The 23,344-nt window shown below is 37.7% G+C and overlaps 3 protein-coding genes and 1 pseudogene across 3 annotated transcripts; 3 read left to right on the top strand and 1 right to left on the bottom strand.

Moving 5' to 3' along the window:
- Positions 1–10,775, top strand: part of LOC148295912 (uncharacterized) — a 35,082-nt pseudogene extending 24,307 nt beyond the window's left edge.
- Positions 10,776–12,325: 1,550 nt separating this feature from the next.
- LOC110754866 (uncharacterized) lies at positions 12,326–15,587 on the top strand. Its single transcript, XM_088250419.1, has 2 exons — positions 12,326–14,994; positions 15,102–15,587. Exons 1-2 carry the CDS (start codon positions 12,504–12,506, stop codon positions 15,401–15,403), a joined length of 2,793 nt encoding a protein of 930 aa, XP_088106545.1. The 5' UTR covers positions 12,326–12,503; the 3' UTR covers positions 15,404–15,587.
- Positions 15,588–15,770: 183 nt separating this feature from the next.
- On the bottom strand, positions 15,771–17,510 carry CYP718 (cytochrome P450, family 718). Its single transcript, XM_021956029.2, has 3 exons — positions 16,556–17,510; positions 16,241–16,428; positions 15,771–16,147 (listed from the first exon to the last, which is right to left on the bottom strand). The coding sequence occupies exons 1-3, from the start codon at positions 17,508–17,510 to the stop codon at positions 15,851–15,853; spliced, it is 1,440 nt and encodes a 479-aa protein (XP_021811721.1). The 3' UTR covers positions 15,771–15,850.
- A 3,460-nt stretch (positions 17,511–20,970) lies between these two features.
- PDF1 (protodermal factor 1) lies at positions 20,971–22,825 on the top strand. The gene is made up of 3 exons (XM_021956053.2): positions 20,971–21,184; positions 21,568–22,054; positions 22,258–22,825. Exons 1-3 carry the CDS (start codon positions 21,028–21,030, stop codon positions 22,589–22,591), a joined length of 978 nt encoding a protein of 325 aa, XP_021811745.2. The 5' UTR covers positions 20,971–21,027; the 3' UTR covers positions 22,592–22,825.
- Positions 22,826–23,344: the final 519 nt, after the last annotated feature.

The following is a 23,344-nucleotide window of genomic DNA, read 5'->3' as shown; positions in this document are numbered from 1 at the left end:
GGAAGGTAGCTGACCTTGTGACAAACAACTCTTGCTCGTCGATGTGATAGAAGTGATATCCCATAGTTTCCCTTTGGATACCCTATAAATCTACACTTCACTAACCTTGCATTTAGTTTATCCGCATATTGCCTTTACATATGCTGGACAACCCCAAATCTTGATCTAATCAAGACTTGGTTTCTTCCCAAAACACATTTCAAATGGAGTTTGTGGAATGGATTTGGAAGGCACTCTATTTAGCAAATGAATTGCAGTTTCAAGTGCATATCCCTAAAAGGATATAGGTAAATTAGTACAGCTCATGGAACTCATTTTAGAAACTTCATTATGTTGTGGAATTCCTGGTGGAGTCCATCATGATAAGATGCCGTGTTCCTTGAGGTAATCAAGAAACTATGTGCTTAAGTATTCACATCCTAGATCGAATCTAAGGATTTTAATACTCTTGCTTGTTTGGTTTTCAACTTCATTTCTGAATTCCTGAAACTTTTCAAAATTCATATTTATGCTTCATTAAGTATAAATACCCTAACCGTGAATGATCATCGGTAAAGGTAATGAAGTATGAATAACCGCCATCTGTGTTTGTATACAAAAATCCACAAACATCTTAGTGAATTAATCCTAACAGTTCTGTAACTCTTTCTCCTTTACCAGTGAAAGGAGACTTGGTCATTTTACCATGTAGACAAGATTCACAAGTAGGCATATGAACATGATCAAATGATCCAAAAGGTTCCATCTTTTGCCATCCGGTGAATTCTATCTTGGCTAATGCCTCCAAGTTTAAGGTGTCACAATTTAGTTGATGTATCCACATCTCTAGGCCTCTCAGGTCTAGTTGCATCTTTATCCATATACAGTTAATGCTACCATTCATTTCTTAAATGAAAAGAGACCATCAATCAAAATTGCATAAGCAACGATATGATTGATATGTGAAATAGAACAAAGAATTTTGTCAAACAAAACATTAACTCCATCTCTTAAAATATAGAGACGGATATTAAGTTCTTTACACATCCAGAAATGAAATAACAATTATTTCAAATTCAGGTCTTCTTCAGAGGGTAGTCTGAGATGTTAGGTGCCTATTGCATTAGCAACTACATTAGTGCTACTTCCCACAGTCAGCACCATTTCTCATTTTCCAAGTCTTCTACTCCCACTAGTCCATGCACACAATTGCATATATGTTGACTAGCTCCTGAATCAATTATTCAGTTTAGAAGCTTTAACTGTAATTACTAATTTTAGAACAAGAGAGTGACCTTCCGAAGGTTTTTCTCTTGAGGCTTGCAAGGCATCTCTTGCAATTTCTCTTCCAATGTCCATCCTTGCCTCAGTGAAAACAAGTACCTTTAAGTTACTTGTCTTTCTTTTGTATTCTTTCTTCCTTGGGTTTTTAGAAAACTTTTCTTCTTCTTTCCTTTATCCTTACCTTTTGTTTGGATTTGGAAGAAGAAGAACCCTTCTAAAATTGCAATTATCCTTTTAACCCTTTATCTTTTGAGATATTCATTTAAGCTACTATAGCCATATTGAATAGCTCATATAGGGTATCATTCATCTTTCCCATATTATAGTTCATAACATATTGGGATTATTTAATGATAGGGATGAAAGAAAGAATCTTGTTGAACTTCAACATCAAAGAAAAATTCATATTTTCCAATATCTTATGTAATGATATTACATTGAGATCATGTTGATTAACCGGGAACCCACTTACCATTCTTGTCACAACAAGTTCACATATGGTATTGTAAGCTAGGAGTAGCTTCACCTTTTCATGGATGCCAACATGTAACTTTTACCTCGATTGTCATCTGACACATGCTTCTTATAAGCCTTTGTCTCCTCCTCAATGGCATATGGACCAAGAGGGGTATGTGGTGGGGTTTTCTTATACACAACTAATTTCATCCAATTATAGGACAAGTTGGTGTTTGTGCATCAAACCGGATAGTTCGTGTCATCTTGGACGTTTGAGTCAAGTATCTTTGAGATTGGGTTTGTGATGGTTAATTTGAAATTCTGCAAAACGTAAATAGATTTTAATTTAGATTAATCTTCTACCAAGGACTTAGGGTCTTTAAGTCATGATGGTAGCTCCCACTATTTTTGGCAAATTTCATATCCCTCCTGAAATCCGAGAGTTTCCGTTGAAACTCTTAGTGGGGATGGGAGTCTCACTTTCACATAGTTTTCCTCAACCTAACAGTTTGTTGGATTGCTATGATACTAATGAGAGGATACTCTTATCCAATCACATCATTAATGTGAATACCCATCACTATGGCCTCTAGAGAACTAGACCTCAACCTAACAGTTTGTTGGTTTCGTTCGTCTTAGTTAAGTTATTCCCACCATGCTTGTGGGTATAGGGTTTCAAGTATGACCTCAACCTAACAGTTTGTTGGCCACACTCGTTATCTATCCGCACTACATCAAGTATGTGTAATAGGCTTCCCTTGGATGGTTACAAGTACTGGATGTTGCCTCACTGAGGTACAACAATGTGTAAATGTGCCACCCAATAAGAGACTACCACGGTGGAAGGCCACAAAATAGCATTCAAAGTGCCATTTCGCTTATCAACTTAATATTGCTTTGAGGGTAGTTAAATTGGTCTCATTTTAATCCAATTTTAATCCTATTAAAATTACTTATCTAATCTCATTAAATGGTTCCCAGTGCAATATATTAGTAGCACACAATACTCCCACTAAATGTTTTAGAAACCATTTGCTTGAGATAGTGGAAATACATGATACTACTAATTGATTAATTATCATCATTACCGAACATTCCAATTGCATTGGGCTTGTAGGATGATTATGGACTTTCTTGTTGATCCAACACGAGCCACCATGTTGGATCATGGTCTTGGATGGTGATTCATTTTAATTACGCGCGCATAAAAATAAATTAGGCATGAAAGCCATTTCATTATTACATAGCCAATCAAAATCGAATACATATCCAATAAGCGGCCAATCACATAGCTCAATTGTTTGGTCTAAGTCCATAACCATCCTTTAATTATTTAAACGCTTTAAACAATTAAACTAGCAATGTAAAAACATGCTCTTGGGTTGCATACATATATATGGGTTTAATTCAAGTGGTAACCATATTCAAATAAAATAAATTTACCATGGAGTGAAAACATTTTACTACAATAGTAAACGTAATTGTGGAAACCTTTTAGGCATAATTACATTTATCATATATTGCAACTAGGTCTAAAACTATTCAACAATTAATAATGGATCCAAAGTTGATCCACTAGGGTGTGGGGTTAAAGCATGCATTTGTAAAATACAAAGTGGTGATCATGATTTTTCCAACAAGTGAATAATCATGAATGTGACTAGGTAGGCCAACCACACTCACCAAAGTAATCAAAATTAATTTTAGTGTGGTAGGTAAATAATTAGTGATAGGAATAATTTGATCAACTTTTGCATTTTATATCAAATCACCATTATTTACATCTAGATAGTCCCCACACACTCACCAAAGTAATCTTATTAATTTTAGTGTGGTGGGTAAATGTTTATTGAGTGGAAACATTTTTGAAAAACTTTTAATTTTATAATAAAACACCATCATCATCTTTTGACCTATTTTGGTGGAAAATTCCACTAAACACAATCATCAAGATTAGCCACCTAACTTATGGATCAAAAAGATCCCATAACAAGAACATCAAGAACACCAAAAACATGCATATGAACTAATATGAATGTTCATGCTATTTCCGGAAAAAATCATATTCCATTTTAACTATCTCATGCTCTTAATATCATATATTTCATGAAGTTAAAATCATGTGAGTTTTAATGCAACTATGCTCTAATATTCATATACATATATGAACACAAAGAGAGCATCAATCATCAAAACACAAATCCGGAAATTCAAAATCCCAAACAACCCCTTTCACTCCATTTGATTTTTATTCAATCATATCAAAATAAATCAAGTATAACTATTATACTTTTAAATGAATTCACAACCCATATATGCATCTCTAAACCCCAAAACATATCAAGTCCATGACATATGGCTCTGATACCAATTGTAGGAAATTCAAAACATTTTTCCAAAGTTCATTTGAATATTAAACATGCATTTAATCAAATTAATCGCAGCGGAAGTCTAAGGTGGTTGTTTAAATTCAAAAACAAAACTTCTTCCAAGTATCTTAAGCCATGAACATTGATATGTTTTTCATAAATGAAAATTCAAGAGAAAGGATAAGATCTAATTACCCTTGAAGCAATTATATGAACCAATTTGTGTTTGGTCTTCTCTTGATGATTTCCTCTTTGTTGATCTCCTCTTTGATCTTTGATCTTTGCTCCTTGATCTTTCTCCTCCATGTGAGCCACAAAAGTATATGGCCTCTAAGTCTCCACACCAATGGAACCTTGAGATGAGAATAAGTATCTTGAGAATACTTGGATGCTAGTGCAAGATTCTCAAGAATGGTTTCAATCTAAACCACTTTGAAAGATGAAAGTGTTTCACTCTTGAAAACTATCATTTCTCTCTCTTTGATCTCCCAAACCTATTTGGTTGATGTTGGATTGTGTTTGTGTGTTAATGAGCTTATGGAAACAATTCCCATACACATTCACTTAACCATTTTCGGCCAAATCCCATTGGGCTTCCAAAATTGGGCCTTATGACACTTAAACCATAATATTTAGGTGTCTTAAGCCCTTGGGCTTGATACCCAACCATTTGGGCTTCCCTCTAACTATTATCGAGGCCCAAATACGTTTTTACACGTAGTAAATCATCCACATCAAATCAATCAAATTGATTTCCTCATTCTCATTTGTATTACTCAAAGTTAACCATTTAAGGTGTGCGATCCATTAGGTTCTAATTAGCAAGGCAGTGGGAAAATATTAGAACTCTTTCTAATCAACTGGAATTAAAACCCCTTTTTAATTCTTCCTTTATTTGGATCGATCACAATCAATCCTAGGACTTCCACAAGCCAAGAGTGACATCTAGCAATATATCAAGGCTACCCAAGCTAACCAGAATAGATGAAGAACCTATTCAGTTGGAATTGCAATGCAATACGATCCTTCTCTTATACAATGTTTCAAATCATATTATTAGGGTACGGATTGTTTATGTCAAACCCCTAATATGATTTATAACCTCATGTGATTCAAAAGAACATGATTAAGAACAACTTTCTAAATCAAGCTCAAAATACTTTGGCCAAAGATTTACTGAATCACATCTTGAAACATTCTCCTTCTTTATCGAAAGTAGAGATTCCTTATTGTACATTCACATGCCCCTATGATGAATTAAGAGATCCCAACAACACTTAAGACAAATCTTTTACGGCTTGCCTTTGTGAGCTATCAAAGATCAATAACGCATCATAGGACAACCATGATGCCTCAGGTCTAAGGACTAATTTGCATTATTGCAACTATGAGTTCTCATTTGACATGTAGATAAATACTCCATATGAGAACTACGGTTGATCGCGTTCAGTGTACTCATTCACTAATGAGCACCCACATACTTGTATTAGTGTCAACTACACAAATGGTTTGAGACTAACCATCCTCCCAATTGAGCATACATAATATGTGCTAATCTTGACGGTTTATCAATGTCCATTTGATAACCTATGATTAGGAACATTTTGGGATACTACAGTTAGAGATTAAAGGTCTCATGAATCTAATCTTCTTTAGATTACTTTATCTCTTATTTAGCATACCCTGGACATTTGTTTCTTTACACGATGTAAAAGATAACAAAATAAGTTTGCCCTTTATATATCATATACGAAATGTATTCTAAGGAGATTACATCAAATGTATTGGCTCTTAGGGCACATTTCTAACACCTTCATGGTATCAGAGCGGGTTGCCCACGTGTGAAAGCCTAACGGCCACACGTGCTCCACGTCACCCAAAATATGTTGTCCACATGTTAGGCTTGAAAATCTGCCACACGTGCAGGGGCGGGTGAGAATGTGAAGGTAAAAAGTCCCACATTGGAAAGTTAGAAAACCTTGCAAGGGTTTATAAGGAGTTGGAGTTACAGCAGCAAGGATTCAAGGATAGAGAGAACATGAAATGATTTTCTGGTTTCTTCAACTTGATTTTCTTTGTATTACTAACAACATGTTAGTAGAGATGGCTTCCTACATTAATTACAATAGGCAGCTGCAAGCTCAAGGCCTCATCTACCTTGATTTGTCTTTTAATCAACTCTTTGGAAGAATCCCATCTGAGATAGGCCTCATGACAAGTCTTCACAAGCTTTATCTAGATGATAATGCCATAAACGGATCCATTCCTGAAGAAATAGGATCACTCAGCTCACTCAAAGAGCTGGGTTTGAGTACAAACAGCCTCACAGGTCCAATCCCAACATCCATTTGGAACATGGGCAACTTGTCCTTACTATACCTGTTCAAAAATGAACTCACTGGAACTGTGCCACAAGAATTAGGAAAGCTCCAATCTCTTAACCAGCTCCAGTTGCAATTTAACAGCCTAACTGGCCCAATTCCTGCATCCATAGGAAACCTGGGCAACTTAACTATTTTAGCACTTCTTGAGAATAATTTCTATGGATCCATCCCTCCAACTTTAGGAAACTTGACCAAGCTCACCTTATTAGATGTGCAGCTAAACCAATTGAGTGGCCCCATACCACCAGAAATAGGAAAGCTCAAACTGCTATTCAAACTAGGATTGTTTGTAAACAATCTTAATGGCTCCATTCCTGGAGAACTAAATGATCGGTTCATAATTGTATATCATTTTGTACCCTTCTAGCTTATGATTTGGTTATGTTTTTGAGTTAAACTTGTGCTTTTAATCCTTTTTGTGTTTATCTTTCAGTTCATTGAGCTTTAGGTAATAATGATGGCTTTAGAGAGCATAATTCATGCAATTCAAGCATGTTAAGGCCTAATTTGGATGAATGGATGAAGAGCTTAAAGACAAACTCATTTTGGCTACAGCCCTCTGCCAGTCCAGTTCCGTAGGTCATATTGCAAGCTTGTTTCAACAACCTACATAGCTCGAATGAGGCCACATTCTTCATGAAAGTTGTTCCAATTGGTGTGTACTATAACATATCCAAAATTCAGCCCCATTGGATAAATCTGGAGTCCGTTACCTAGCAAACACAGAACCATGCTCAGGATGGATCTTATCAGCGCGGAAAATGAGTTAGCAATTTGTTTCGGCCTTAACTTCTTCCTCCGACCTTGGATTGGCCCAAATAACATATGGCTGGAAAGAAGACATTCTGAAATTCAATTTCGAGTGCTTAAAGTCCTAATTTGATTAAGAGAAGCCCAAGTTGTAAGCCCTTGAAGTTGCTGGTCATGCTGACCTCAGCATGTGCTGGTTGGATGCTTGGTCATGGTGAGCTAGGTATGAGCTATCATTTCTGGTTGGAAGCTTGGTCATGGTGACATGAAGATGAGCTAGGGCTGCTGGTGGGATCTATTGGTGAAGTGCATCAACCAATTCAAGATTTTCTAATACAAGTGCATCACCCAATTTAGATTTTCTAATACAAGTGCATCAACCATTTCAGATTTTATAAAACAAGTGTTGTATGCATTAGCCATATTGAATTCAGATTTTCACTTCCCCTAGGCCTATAAATAGGGAAGTTCTCTAAGCTTGTAAACACACCCCAAGGGGGGGAGCTCTCAAACACTTCTCTAGAGCTCCCTTCCCTTCTCTCCCTCAAATTCTCTTAGTTTCTCTTTCTAGTTTTCAATTGTTGTAATGAAATCTTTTGTGCTGAAATTTTCCTTAAGTTTTTCTTAGTTCCACTTTACTTTTCATTATGTAAATTCTTTTCTTTAGTTTCAAGTTTGATTAGTTTCCAAGTTTCAATTATGGTTCATGTTCTTATTCATTATGTTTATAAGTTAATATGCTAGTTTGAATGATTGATCACCATTTAGGCTTGCATGTTAGCTATCTTGGTTTGAATTAAAAGTATACACCATGCTTTAATTCGAATTGAACTATGAATAGGAAGAGTATGTATGGACATTCGACAACAGGGATTAGATACATTCTTGGTTGTTTAAAATGTTCTTCTATGCTTAATGGGTTCCTAATGCTTAATTTTAGGTTAGACAACAAATGATCAAATTAGGGAATTAGGAACACAAGGTTATGACCAAACACCATGGCTTAATCATACTTTAGCTAGAATCAATCCGTTAATCTAATTGAACTTGGGAACTTATTTGCTTGAGTTATTTCCTTTTTCCTTGTTTTATTTATTTCCTTTCTTTTTTCATTTCTGTTTTGTGTAGGGAAAATGAATTGGATCATTCAATCACCAATCCCTGTGGAATCGACCTCGCACTTACATACGCTAAACTACCAACGGTTCGTGCACTTGCGAGTATCACAAGTTGAGGATGCAGCTTAATCCATTTTGGTGCAGCTGTATCGACACAACACTAAACAATCTTACAAATTTACAAAATTTAGGGGTGTTTAGTAACATGTTGTCAGGCTATCTTCCCCAAGACATTTGCACTGGTGGGTTACTTGTAAAAAGCTTCAGAAATTGTTCCACTTTATACAGAGTGAGGCTTGACAGAAACCAGTTATCAGGAAACATTTCCGAAGACTTTGGAGTTTATCCACACTTAAACTACATTGATTTGAGCTCAATTTCTACGGGGAACTTTATCAGAAGTGGGGGCAGTGCCAAAGTCTACAAAGCTTGAAAATCTCCAACAACAGAATTTCCTCACCTTCTTAGCTTGGGGAGTCGCTTCAGCTACGAGTACTTGACCTCTCCTCGAATTATCTAGTTGGGACTATCCCAAAGGAATTAGGGAGGTTAGTGTCACTGTTCGACCTTAACCTGGGTGGTAATTAACTTTCAGGCAATGTTCCATTGGAAATTGGAAGACTATCCAATCTAGAGCAACTTAACTTGGCAGCAAACAATCTCAGTGGATACATTCCCAAGCAATTGTATGGGTGCTTAAAGTTGTTGAACTTGAATTTGTGCACAAATGGATTGAATGAGAGTCCTCCTTATGAGATTGGCAACTTAGAATATCTTCAGGTTCTTGATCGTAGTCATAATTGTTAGCTAGATAGCTGTTAGTTAGTTGCATTAATGAGGTTGGCTTGACTTTGGGAGGCTGCTGCTGCAATCTCCAGGATTAGGCGCTCAAGACCAGCTGCAATCTACCTACTTGTAATTAATATTGAGCTTGGTTAGCAAGCCTGCTTCTTGTATAATTCTGTTGTAAGTGATACAAAGAAATCAAGTTTAAGAAACCAGAAAAACATTATGTTATTCTCTCCATATTTTCCAGATTTTAACAATAATTTACTCAGAGGAGAGATACCACCACAGTTGGAGAACCGGAAAAATTAGAAGCACTGAATCTCTCCCACAATGAGCTCTCTGGTTTATTTCCATCCACTTTTGATAATATATTTCACTTGACTGCTATTGACATATCGGCTATACTCAGTTTTTCAAATTTTTTCCAAATTTTTTCCAAAACAATATAGCCGCATGGCGATACTATTTTACACGCGGCCCCCAGCCATTCTGCAGCTGCTCTGTTTTTTTTTAGTAAATAGTTTAGCCGTGCGGTTATACTCGATTATTTTCTAATTTTTTTAAAATAGTATAGCCGTGCGACTGTACTGTTGTTTTTTAGTTATATATATATATATATCATGTATCTGTTTTTCAATAATGCATTCGTGTTCTATACACGTCTCACAATTTTTAAAAAGCAAATGTACAATAGTTGTATTGTACATGTACAAACCTATTTCTAATGTTTTATAAACGTATTTTTTACAAAATTTTCAGTAAAACACACAAAATTCACGTATTATACAAGTAATTCTCACATATTATTGAATAAGAATAATATATGTTATTAAAAGTATATTAAAATATTATATGGTGGCCGATTAATATCTACTTTGGATATGTTGAAACTAGCAAATTAATATCTATAAAGTACAAACTAATGCAACTAGGAGGGTCTTTTTTTCTTAATTTTTTTTTATTAAATAGTGATATAATGTATTTAAATCATATCGCCGTGCGGCTATACTACGAGTTTTTTTAAAGTATAGCCCACCGGCTATACTCCTTTGACACGTGGAGCCTAATCGCTGGAGGGTTTTTATTTTTTTAAAATAGTACAGCCGTACGGCTATACTCCGTGTTTTTATTTTTATTTTATAAAATAGACTTGTTTTGACATGTGGCCCCTACAACCAATTGTAGGGTCATCTTCCCAACATCAGAGCTTTCAACGAGGCTCCAATCGAAGCTTTAGAGAGTAACAAAGGATTGTGTGGTAATGCCATAGGTCTGAAGGCATGCCAATCTACAACAAGAAACAGGAAAAAGAGTAAAAATAAGATCATTTTGATTGCAGCCCTCATTTTAGGAACTCTGTTTCTTGGGTTCATTGCTGTTGGGATTGTCTACATTCGTCGCCATCACCATACTGTAAGGGAGTCACAGGAATTGTCAAGAGGAGCACAAACGGGAAATCTATTTGATATATGGAGCTATGATGGGAAATTGGTATATGAGGACATCATTGAAGCTACAGAGGAATTTAATTCTAAGCATTGTGTAGGAGCAGGGGGCATGCAAGTGTTTATAAAGCGCAGATGCAAACAAGCCAGATTGTTGCAGTGAAGAAACTTCACACGCTACAGGATCGTGTTTGGGTCTAGTATTTGTCACCCGTTAACTTAATGGGTCGTGTTGTGTTAACTTGTTAAGTTAACGGGTTAACACGAACACGACCCGAAACCCGTTTTTACGAACCGTTTGCGAAGTCTAGGTTGAATAACAGGTAGTGAAGGTTATACATAGTTGGCTTTTTGATGAATAATATTTAATTAATCAAGACTTGGGCCTTGAGATAGCTGGTTAACCCATAATTTATCTCAACAACTTGAAAGGCCAAAGTTGTTTCAAACTCTATGGGAAGTTAGGTATTGTTGATATATTCAGATATATTCACGTTTGTTGATATATTCAGAAATAAAAAATGAAATATTTAAAGGCAAAACCCTAATAGCTATGACGAAACTTCATGCTAATAAAGCAAGTCATATCGGATTGGCTTTACCTGGAAAGGATGCAAAGGAGTGACTGTGGAAGACATCATGTGCATCCCATCATATCAAGCTTACAATAATTTACTGATATAGTCAATGACTTTCAAGAAATTAATTGGCTAGAGTTTCATAAGAGAAGACAAAGGTGTACCTTCAGAGTTGAGGCATGTCCATGGAGGGCTAATTTGAGCTCAACAATTTAATCCACACTCCATAGAGACATGTTTCAAATGTGCAATGATACATCTTCCAAAAATGTTTTAAAATAATCTTTAGTATCGTATAACTTGTTATTTTTGCTAGTCGTATGTTCATGTTCACATTTTTCTACTTATTAGCTTAATGGGTTGCTTTCGTGTTAGCAAAACCTTACACGAGCATGACCCGTTATTTTTGCTGATCCCATAAAAGCATGACACGTTTTCATATGGTGTGGTGGTCAATTGAGGTCAGATGAAAGAGTCGTGACTCGAGCATGTTGAAACAAACTTCAAACTTTCACGAACCTTCAATTGGAGAAAGAAAAGTTAAAACCTGCATCCTCTTTTCACACTCTGGAAAGAGCTTGGATGGTGCAAGTAATGCTTCCTTTTCTTGTAAGATAAAAAAAGAGAGAGAGAGAAGAATATGGGTAGAATACTAGAATTTAAAAGGCTAAAATTTGAATGCAATGACTCAATGGGGAGGCTGCGCTGCCTCATCTACTGGCTTCAACTCTCTATTTTTAAATTTGGAGCCTTGGATTTCTCTATTTGTACTGACACGCCAAACACACATTTTTTTAAAGTCACCAAAAGATTTGGCGTCTACCTCAGGTCTTCCAAGGAAAACTTGATCTGTTTAATGTTCACACTTGGCTCAAAATTCATAGGCATGAACCTATGCTACTTAGAAGTTTAAATAATCAAATATACATACTAATTGCCTCTTTACCCGGTAAGGAGATGCTCTTCCTTCTTGCAAATTACAGTTTTTATACATATGCAATAATAATTCATAAAAAATGCAAAAAGAAAAACTTCTGCACCTATGTTACATTATTATTAACAAGAATATAGGAGGTCCTACTTAGGTAAGTAGGGAAATATTTTCCATTAAGTATATGTCTTACTTTTAATAAAACAATGATAAAGTCCATGACTGATGAACATGGAATTTCTCAATCATATCCTTGCCTACAAGGAGGCCTGTATGGAGCCGGCACTGTGTGCAAGTCGTATTGAACCAAATTTAAGTACCACACTCTTCCTCATGGCCAAACCAGCTACTTTTGGCAGATGGGTTTCCGGTGCCATCTCTTGATTTGCAGTAACCAAGACATATTCACAGCTTAAAACCATGGCATCCCAAGAAGAGAAACCACTTTCTGCTAATGCTGCTGCTTCACAGCATTCACTTCAAGTCATCTTAATGGCTATTATTCTCATGTTGGTTTCTTCTTGTTTAGCACCTTCAGCTTCAGCTGCAGGACATGAAGCAGAGGCTCTCCTGAATTGGAAGGCTAGCCTTGACAACACAAGCCTGTCTCTCTTGTCTTCATGGGTTGGAAACAGCACTTGCAATTGGGATGGGATTGGTTGCAACAATATTGGAAGCATCACTCATATAAACCTCACTGGTTCTGGTTTAAGAGGTACACTTCATTCATTCAGTTTCTCATCTTTTCCCAGTCTCCTAAGCCTCAACTTGAGCAATAACTCAATTTCTGGAACAATCCCATCAGAAATAGGTTTTCTGAAAAGTCTTCAAATCCTTGATCTTTCTGAAAATAACCTTAATGGGTCCATTCCCCATGAAGTTGGTTTACTGGGAAACTTAACCATTCTTTCTCTTCATAACAATGAACTTTCTGGAAATATCCCTCTGGAAATATGTATGCTGAATTCACTCAGTGTGATTCATATAGAGAAAAACAGTCTCACAGGTTCAATTCCAGAATCAATTGGAAACCTGTCGAACTTAACTGTTCTAGCTCTTCATCGCAACAATTTCTCTGGCTCAATTCCTTCAAGTATAGGAAACCTGACTAGGCTGAAGGAGTTGTACCTGATGGGTAATCAATTAACTGGAACCATTCCAAATGAAGTAGGAAAGCTTCAGTTTCTTACCCTTCTAGGGTTGGTAGATAACAGACTAAATGGCTCCCTTCCTTTAGAATTGAGCAATCTTAAATTTTTGAAGTACCTGTGGCTGAGTGGCAACAACTTGTCTGGTAATATTCCCCTAGATTTATGCAGTGGTGGATTACTTGAAATGTTTACAGCACATAACAATCAGTTGACAGGCCTCATGCCTACAAGCTTGAGAAACTGCACCAGCTTAGTTAGATTGAGGCTTGAAAGGAACCAGCTAACAGGAAACATAAATGAAGAGTTTGGCATTTATCCGAAATTAGTATATGTCGACCTGAGTTATAACAGATTCTATGGAGAGCTTTCTGAAAACTGGGGAGAGTGTCAAAACTTACAAAGCTTGAAGCTCAGCAACAACAGAATTTCTGGAAGAGTTCCTCAGTTTGAGCGATCAATTCAGCTGCATGTACTTGACCTCTCTTCGAATAATCTCACCGGGACAATCCCAAGGGAACTAGGGAGGTTGACATCCTTGTTCAACCTTAACCTGGGTGATAATAAACTTTCGGCTAGTGTCCCACCAGAAATTGGAATGTTAACCAATCTACAATATCTTAACTTAGCAGCCAATGATTTCAATGGACCAATTCCAGAACAATTAGATGGGTGCAGAGAGTTACTGAACTTGAATTTGAGCAAAAATAAATTCAGTGAGAGCATTCCTCTTCAGATGAGAAGCATACATTCTCTTCAAGTTCTTGATCTTAGTCAAAATTCCCTGATGAGGGAAATACCGCCACAGCTTGGACAATTGGTAAAGTTGGAAGCATTGAATCTCTCCCATAATGAGCTATCTGGTTCGATCCCATATACCTTTGATAATATGTTGAGCTTGACAATTATTGACCTATCCTTCAATCATTTGGAGGGTCCTCTCCCCAACAACAAAGCATTCCTTGAGGCTTCAGCTGTAGCTTTTGAGAATAACACAGGCCTGTGTGGTAATGCCACTGGTTTGAACGCTTGCCCGACTGAAACAAGAGGAGGGAAAAAGGGCAGCAAATCAGTTATATTCATCGTTGTCTTTGTTTTAGCCATCCTCTTTTTTGCATTTGTAGTATTTGGGATTCTTTGTGTGTGTTGCTATTCGCAAGAAGCGCAAAATGAAAACCAATTCGCAGTTTGGAGCTATGATGGAAGATTGGAGTATGAAGACATCATTGAAGCTACAGAGGAATTCAACTCCAAATATTGTGTAGGAGTGGGAGGGAATGCAAGTGTTTATAAAGCTGAACTGCAAACAGGTCGGATTGTTGCAGTAAAGAAACTTCACATTGTACAAGATAGTGGAGTAGCAAATTTCAAGGCTTTTGAGAGTGAGGTTCGTACTCTTTCAGAAATTCGTCACCGCAACATATTGAAGCTCTATGGTTTTTGTTCACATCCACAACACCCTCTTTTGGTTTACGATTTCATAGAAGGGGGAAGCCTGGAAAACATATTGACCGACGAAAACCATGCCATTAAGTTTGGATGGATTGAGAGAGTGAATGTTGTCAAAGATGTGGCTAATGCATTATCTTATATGCATCATGATTGTTCACCTGCAATATTGCATCGAGACATATCGAGCAAGAACATCTTGCTGGACTTAGAGTATGGTGCTTATGTCTCGGATTTTGGTACAGCTAAGCTCTTGAAGGCTGACACTTCGAATTGGACTTCGTTTGCAGGCACATTTGGATACAGTGCTCCAGGTACTTATTTCCTGCTTGTCTTCTGTCTATAATACATGGCCTGCTGCATATTTCAGAAATATGATGGATAGGCTTTTACTCATCATGAATTGATCTTTGTTTTGCAGAGTTGGCATACACAATGGAAACGAATGAGAAATGTGATGTTTATAGTTTTGGAGTGGTAGCATTAGAAGTGATCATGGGAAAGCATCCTGGAGATCTCATCTCCTATTTTTTGTCACTCTCATTAACATCAACAGCCCAACCTATACAACTCAAGGATGTTTTGGACCCCCGCCTCTCGCCTCCTGGAAATCATGTTGTTGAAAAGGTGGTCACTGTTGTAAACCTTGCATTTGCGTGTTTGCGAACAAATCCACAATCTCGACCAACCATGCAACAAATTTCCAATGAGTTGTTATTTTGAAGGACTCCTCTGCCAAAGATATTAGAAAAGATTAGCTGATGATTCTTGATTGGGATCTGTGGTAGCTTCTTTCAATGTAAATCTGTGTGTATGATTTATCCAAATCAAATTACACCCCTCTTCCGCACATGTTTAATGTCTATAATAGTAGCTCTCAGGAACCTTGGGTTCAAAGTCAAATCAATTTTGATGCCATGACTGATACTGTCATACTGATGAATTTTTTTTCACATGTAACAATAATACATTGTAGGCATTCGAAGTTCGTGTCAGCCTATTGTTTGTTATTACTGGTCTGGAATATGAATTGAAATACAGTCTTCACATCTAATAGGGAGACACTGATTCAATCAAAAGCTAACTTGGGGGCATAAATCTTTGATTATGTGAGTTTTCCTGGTTACTGATAAAGTGATGAGCTGCAAGAACTTTTGGTTGTTGTGCTATTCAAAATAACTTTGGGGTAATTTTGATAGGCATCCCATGGGAAGGGAATGGGAGGGGATCCATGGTTACACGCTCATCAGGATAGAGCAAAGACCAATCGTAATGAGTAACAACAAAATGCACGAATATGAGGATATTCAACTTGGCCAGTTGGTACCCTGCACACACTCTTGGCCCTCCACCAAATGCAAGAAACACATATGGTGGAAGAGACTCATCGAACCGACTTGGATTGAAACTCAGAGGATCTGGAAAATATTCTGAATTGTAATGTGTTCCATATGTTGTCCACAAAACCTGAATAAAATAAACCACTAAAAATTAGTCCAAACCCTGTAAGTAAAAACCTGCATAAAATTGTAGTGTGGCCAAATCAGAACACATATGTACCTTCCATCCTCTGGGAATGGTGAAGCCTTCATATTCAATGTCAGCAATGGCTTTCCTGAAAGAGCCAAAGATAGGAGGGAAGAGCCGCATGCTTTCACGAGCAACCTGCCAGGTATACTTCATCTTCTTTGTGTCATCCAATGTCAGATTTTCACCTGGTCTTTTGCTGCTCATTATCTCAGCATGTTCTGATGGGAAATGAAATGAAACTCACTGATAAGCTTGTTAAATGCTGAGTTTCTCGGATAACAGATTAAACTTATTTTTGCTGTCAATTAAAATAGATGAACTTGGACTGCATGAAAGATTATATACCTTTAAGTAGGAGACTATGGCAATAAGGATTCTGAGCCAGCATTTTGAATGTCATGGCAATGGCAAAGGAAGTAGTATCATGAGCTGCAAAAACTAGCAAAACCACATTATCAACAACCTCCTCTTCGGTAATTTCCCCTCGAATCATCCCAGCCACCAATCGTGACAGTAACATCCCTCCCTGCTCCTCTTGTTCTTCTAGCTTGCCTTCCATTTGCATCCTCTTCTCTCTTACTACTTCAACCAGCATTTTCTCTATCGTCTTCCTTGCTTTCTTTGCTCTCCAAAACCTGGACCCAGGAATCATAACTGGTGCTGCAAAAACCCCTTCCAAAACTCTCTCAAAGGTTTCCAACATCTCTGCCTCCACTTTGATCCCCAAGAAGCATTCAAACACTATGGAAAACGTCAAGATTTTCGTCGAACGATATAGGCTAATCTTGTCCTGGCCTTTCCATTTTGTGTCCAAATGCTGCTGCACAGAGTTGCATATTTTGGGCACTAAAGTCTCAAGCCCTGCCTGGCCAAGGCTTGAGCCTATAAGCCCGCGAAGGCAGCGGTGCCTCTCTCCTTGTTTTTCCATGATGGAGTCCTTCCCCATCAGCTGAACCGACGCGGAAGGCCACGAGCTCACCACCAACTTGAACTCATTGGACAACAGGAACTTATTAGCATTGGCTCCATTTACAATCACAGTTGGCGATCCCATGAGATGTGTTGAGAAGATTTTGCCATATTTCGTAATCCGGGGTTGTACAAAATCCTCAAACAAACTGTTTTTACGTTGAGCCTTGTAGAACTCCATGGTCTGGCCTATCCAAGGAAGCCCCATTTCCCCAGGTGGCAGATTTTGCTTGTTTGTGTTACAGTGTTTCTTGTGCTTCAAGAAAATGATAATAAAGACCATTGCAGCCAAAATGCATAAGAAACAAAGATGGCTAATTTCATTAGCCATTGATGATTTGATATTGTTGATGGACTAAAGAAGCTGGAATTTTACGGTTCAAATAATAATAATGTAGTATCAGGTGAGCAGATTGTTGTTTGCTTTATAGAAGGAAAAACCAGAAAGTCAAACCCCTGTTGATTTCTGAAAAGTCAACCAATCATGAAGTCCTGCCGTCCCACAAATTCTATATCCTTTTTCTACAAAATCAACAGCTAAGATCATCCCATGTACGTTGACTCAAAGTTAAGTTCCATATTTCTAGTGGGTATGAAAGCAGTGACCACAGACCCTGCATGTGCTTTTGAGCTGAGGATCAAAAGTCCACCGCCCCAGAGAATGACACATAGTCAAAGATCACCATATAATGTTACATAAAAATGTATATCTAGAAGAAGCATATAATCTCTTGCTGCCGACCAGTCAAATATTCTTAAATTTTTAATCACAAAAGAAATCCCAAAAGATCTGGTAAGGCTGCTGATACCATTCAATCTCTCTCTCTCTCTCTCTCTCTCTCTCTCTCTCTCTCTCTCTCTCTCATAAAAGATTAACACATGATGAAAACCATGGAATCTTTTCCATCTCTCCTGATTGCTGATTTCAACAATAACAGAAGAGACCTTGGAACCATGCCATGCCATATGTTATATATGTGTGTGCTGCAGTAATGGATAAATATTGGGGTCAACCAATGCTAAGAAACCCTGTATATATAAAATATATATCATCCTGCAAAGGGCATGCCTCATGCATAAATTAACCAACAGCCATGTTAGGGACCAAAATTTGTGGATCTATGTGTGGAATATTATTCATCATTCCTATTCCTAAAGATAAGGTTCATATATATTTATGATACAAAGCTCAGGCCCAAGGGTAGAGCCAAAAACCTTTTTCTGAAGGGGCAAGAAGTCGAAATATCTTTAAAAAGTACATAGAGCTACATGTAGATTGGGGCGTCTAAGTACATCCCGTGTCTACATCCCATGTCCACATGTGTCTCCGTCACTGAGATAAGTAATTATTCAATTGTATATGGGTATGTATGTCTTTAGTACATGGTTGAGTACATAATCTTCTTCCAGCACCAAAAATCTAGCAAAAAAAAATCTAGCAAAAGCAAGCACCATCCATGCTATGCACATATCATACATGTTTTAAGGAGATGCAAAGCCAGACATTTAAGTTTACTTTGAGGGGATGTCAGTTGTAGCAGTTAATGGTACAGTTGTAGCAGTAAATTCATATCTCTATAGCAAAAACAATTTGGGGACCTGTGTGTGAGCATTGATAAGATTTGCAGCCAGTCTCTCTCTGTTAGGAAATTCCACAGAAGCAGCAGTGGAACTTGTCATACTAGAGAGACAATGAAACTCCTTCCCTCTCTACCCAAGAAAATGAAATGGATCTTTTAATGGGGTTCCTAGGAAAAAGGTCTCTGGATCAAGAAAAATGATTTTACAGCAAGCATGGCACAAGCAGATGGCTTCAAAAATTAGACTTTGAATTTAGAGCTATGATTAATCTTGGATTAATTAATATTATAAACCATTGTTCTTTTGCTCATTTGAAGTTAGAACATGCTAATTAATATTCTTTATAGACATTTTCACTTCATCATATTTTTGTATAATTATTGCACCAAATTCTTGAAGAATTTTATGGGATTAATGCTTTCAACTGCCACCAAATCCAAAACCATGTTTTTAAATTCATCAGTGTCTAGCTAGCTTGTAGCTCCATAGGCCTCCTTGCCATCCATCACTGCGGAATTTAACTTACTGTTTCACTGTGACCTTCTCCAATGTGTGACAACTCATGAACCTACTGTGGCATGGCCATTAGCCAACCTGTCTCTTACACAGCCATAAAACTTTGGTTGAATGACATACATCTCTCTCTCTCTCTCTCTCTCTCTCTCTCATATGCTTCAAATTTATGGTCAGAGGGGTTTGAAACTTGAAAGTGATTCAATTACAGACCTCTAAAAACAATGCCCTTCTTTGCTGTCTTCTTTACTCTCCTCCTAACACTTGTTCAATATCACCTACCTCTCTGTCAAACTCATTAAGTTTGACACAGAACCCACTTCATGGATCAGCATCTCTTGGCCCATCTCTCTCTCTTTCTACCAGGTGTTGGGGTCCTTCTTTATGTTTTTATGTCTGATAAAAGTTTTATGTTCATGTACAGAATTTTGAGTCATTTGCCATCTTTTATACATACCATATCTCTAACATATTTGTTCCAGCTAAAATTTCCATCTGCAACGTGCATAGCTTGTAACAAATTTATATGGAGACCAAAATGGGGAATTTTTCATGACAGATTTCATGAAACCATGACTAATTCACTAAATTTTATACCCGACAAGATGTTGGTTGGTTCAATTTCAATTTCCCTACCCAAACAACCACCACAAAAGATCTTCATACATGGTTTGATTGGCCACAAAGATAGCCGAAGATGCTAGAGAGGAGATGGATGCTAGCCGTACTTGAAAATTTTATACAATTAAGGCTGAGAAATCTTCATATGGCCCATCACAATTTACACAAATTTATGGGTTGGCTCCGGTAGCTCAGGGCTCTACATCTAGCATATATGCATATCTTGGACAAGGGATTGAAATAACTTCATGTACCATATTGTAATTAATTTCTAAATAATTTCATATCTAACACAATATCCATTTAGGTTGAAAAGGGACCAGGACATCTAATCCTAATCCAAATTTTAATACAAAGACATAATGACAGGAGTGTCAAGGTTTGGATTGGTTTTGAGACAAACTCTATTCTGGGGTTATTGTCTTGGATCTCAGAGCAAGAAGGAGTTCACAAACTTACGATTGAAAAAATTTGGTTTGCCACCTATCCACAGCCACTAGTGGTGTCTCATTCATATTGAAGGCTGAAGCTTGCAAACAGCCAGTTGAAGGCAGATCATGCATTGGTTTTCCATATATTATCCCAACCCACAAGGCTGGGGACGGAAGATTTGTCCTTTCTTGGCACATTTTATATATCATGCTTTCTAAACTTGAATGGTATTTGTTTCCAAGCAGGCGCTTCATCAAGAAATAAAAAAACAATTAGCTCCCTAATCTCATTTATCCAGGTCAGAACCAATGACAAGCAATATTATATGTCAACACCCATATTAGCCCATGCCACATGATTCAATCAACTTCATAAGTAATGCAGAACATAAATTATGTGTGTGTGTGTGTGTGTGTGAGAGAGAGAGAGAGAGAGAGAGAGAGAGAGAGAGAGAGAGAGAGAGAGAGAGAGAGAGACCTTTCATTTGATTTTATGTGGTTTGTGTCTCAAAGCTACTTCAAACACAAGAGTAAATAGGATGATAAATGCACCTGCAGCACATCAACTAACTACAGTACTCCTTCACCTGCTAATATTAACTTCTCTACATCTACCTTATATATTTCACCTCTTCCTCCTGGAAACAATCCATCCTTCACTTCTGTTTCCTCCTTTACTCAGTGTATTCTAAGAAGAAAAAAATGGGCAGAGTGAGAAGCCGAGTTGCCTCTTTGTTCATATGGACCTTGGTTGCTGGGATGATATCCCAGAACTTGGTCATCCCTGTTATGTCCTCCACTGTTGAAGACCAGAAGACCTACTACTCTCCAGACCCACATGCAGGAAGCCCCCCTGGAGGTCTGTGTCTCCCTCTCTTCTTCACATAACACACACATTATTTCTGTTTCTGGTCTTAACACATGTGCATTGTTTATCTGTTTAACACACACATTTTGTCTGTACTCTATATATTTTTGTCCTTGAAGATTAATATTCTTGCAAAGTTGGTTGTTTCAGTTACCAGTTTAAAATATTACACTACTAGAACAAAATGCTACTTTTCTTACCTAAATATGTGAGTTCATCACAGTAAACAAACATGTTTTGCGTTCAAATTGTAAAATATGGTTTATATCACAAACTTCTAGCTAGCATATAGCAGAAACTATGTCATAGCATGCATTAGGCTGATGATCAAGTCAGTAATATTGTAATATCTGACACGTCTTTTATTAATGCAGGTTCACACAGTCCTCCTTCCCATCCACCATCACATGGTGGTAGCCCTCACAGACACCACTCTCATGGAAGCCACAACCCAACACCATCATCACCGCCTTCCAACTGTGGCACCCCACCATATCACAACCCAACTCCATCACATGACCCTGGAACTCCATCCGAGCCATCAACACCCTCAACTCCTCCAAGTGGCGGCGGCTACTATAACTCTCCACCAACTTCAGGAGGCTACAGCCCCCCACCAACACCAGACACTTCAACCCCTCCCACACCAGACATTTCAACCCCTCCCACACCAGACATTTTAACACCTCCCACACCAGACATTTCAACCCCTCCCACACCAGACATTTTAACACCTCCCACACCAGACATTGTTAGCCCCCCAATCCCATACATTGGAACCCCACCAACTGACCCAAACACTCCAAGTATTCCTACACCCCCTTTTCTTCCTGATCCCAACTCTCCACCGTTTACATGCATGTAAGTTCCAATTAATCACAAAACTGATCAGATATATACATATACGGTTATATTGTTCGGGTCATTGAAATACAATACAATGCGGAGTGAACCCACAAGGGGATCCCTAAGCTTATTTGAGGGATCCCTCAACTGAACCTCTGTGTGTGTATATATAACTTCAATGCCATCTCTAAGTCACAAATTTTTACCATGTTTTGCAGCTACTGGAGGAACCACCCCACAGTGATATGGGGTCTGTTAGGCTGGTGGGGAACTTTGGGCCATGCATTTGGAGTGACTAGCCTTCCAGGGTTTGGCTCAAGCACCATGAGCTTGCAGCAAGCGCTTTCCAATACACATACTGATGGGCTTGGTGAACTCTACAGACAAGGAACTGCTGCCTTGCTGAATTCCATGGTTGATAACAGGTTCCATTTCACAACCAAGCAAGTCAGGGACAGCTTTGTGGGAGCTCTGGGATCAAACAAAGCTGCAGCATCTCAAGCCCGTGTGTTCAAGCTGGCTAATGAAGGAAAACTCAAGCCTAGAGCCTGATCTCAATCACATCATCATCTGCTTTCATTTCCTTTCACAGTTTATCATGACTACGAGTTCTTTACCAATATCTAAGACTATTTTAGAGTGTGTTTTGTTCTAGAAATTTGTGTTCCTTAGTGCCTAATTATATTTAAAATGCTACAGCATTTTAAGATGGATACTGGGTTTACATTAATTTAATGCTTAGCTTATGTTGTTTTAGTTTTAAATAAGATTCGAGATTTCATTGAACCATATCTCATGCAGCATAAATGTTCAGCATAAAAGAAGCAACAGTATTACAACAACCAAAAAATCCCAAATTTTAGACACTTGAAAGTAACATAAAAATTAAAACCATTGTACTATCTTTACAGGTCATATTGCATGATCGCATGGTGCAAAGTTATTATAATAAAAGGTCAGTTCATGCCACTGGTCTTGTAAATCGAGGGCATTAAATTTTCTAGCATGACAGTTGCACGTTGCAGAAAAGCAAAAAATACAAGGCCCACCGTCTTAAATCTTCAATATTGACTATCTCTTCATTGTAAATCAGTAGAAAAATGCAAACACAAGGACAGACATTATGCAAACAAAAATAAACTTTCATGAGCTAGGCGAATGACAAAGACAATGTGGTAGATAATTGAAATTGAGTTAAAGGCAGGCATGCCCCAGACAAACTCAATTAGGAAAGCACAGCCCAATTTCTTAAATGTACTTAATAGTACAATCAAGCATTAAACATAATAATAAATGGATACCAAC

This window comes from Prunus avium, chromosome 3, assembly GCF_965620075.1.
Source record: "Prunus avium chromosome 3, drPruAviu1.hap1.1, whole genome shotgun sequence".
NCBI classification, from domain to species: domain Eukaryota; kingdom Viridiplantae; phylum Streptophyta; class Magnoliopsida; order Rosales; family Rosaceae; genus Prunus; species Prunus avium.
Note: the sequence above shows the minus strand (reverse complement) of the source record. Positions and strands in the feature narration are given on the sequence as shown.

Coding starts and splice junctions, on each gene's coding strand:
- LOC110754866 (XM_088250419.1), top strand. CDS start 12,504: ATGGCATCCCAAGAAGAGAAACCACTTTCTGCTAATGCTGCTGCTTCA. Junction 14,995..15,101: donor ATTTGGATACAGTGCTCCAG/GTACTTATTTCC, acceptor TTTGTTTTGCAG/AGTTGGCATACACAATGGAA.
- CYP718 (XM_021956029.2), bottom strand. CDS start 17,510: ATGGCTAATGAAATTAGCCATCTTTGTTTCTTATGCATTTTGGCTGCA. Junction 16,429..16,555: donor CCATAGTCTCCTACTTAAAG/GTATATAATCTT, acceptor ATTTCCCATCAG/AACATGCTGAGATAATGAGC. Junction 16,148..16,240: donor CCATTCCCAGAGGATGGAAG/GTACATATGTGT, acceptor TATTTTATTCAG/GTTTTGTGGACAACATATGG.
- PDF1 (XM_021956053.2), top strand. CDS start 21,028: ATGGGCAGAGTGAGAAGCCGAGTTGCCTCTTTGTTCATATGGACCTTG. Junction 21,185..21,567: donor TGCAGGAAGCCCCCCTGGAG/GTCTGTGTCTCC, acceptor TTATTAATGCAG/GTTCACACAGTCCTCCTTCC. Junction 22,055..22,257: donor TCTCCACCGTTTACATGCAT/GTAAGTTCCAAT, acceptor CATGTTTTGCAG/CTACTGGAGGAACCACCCCA.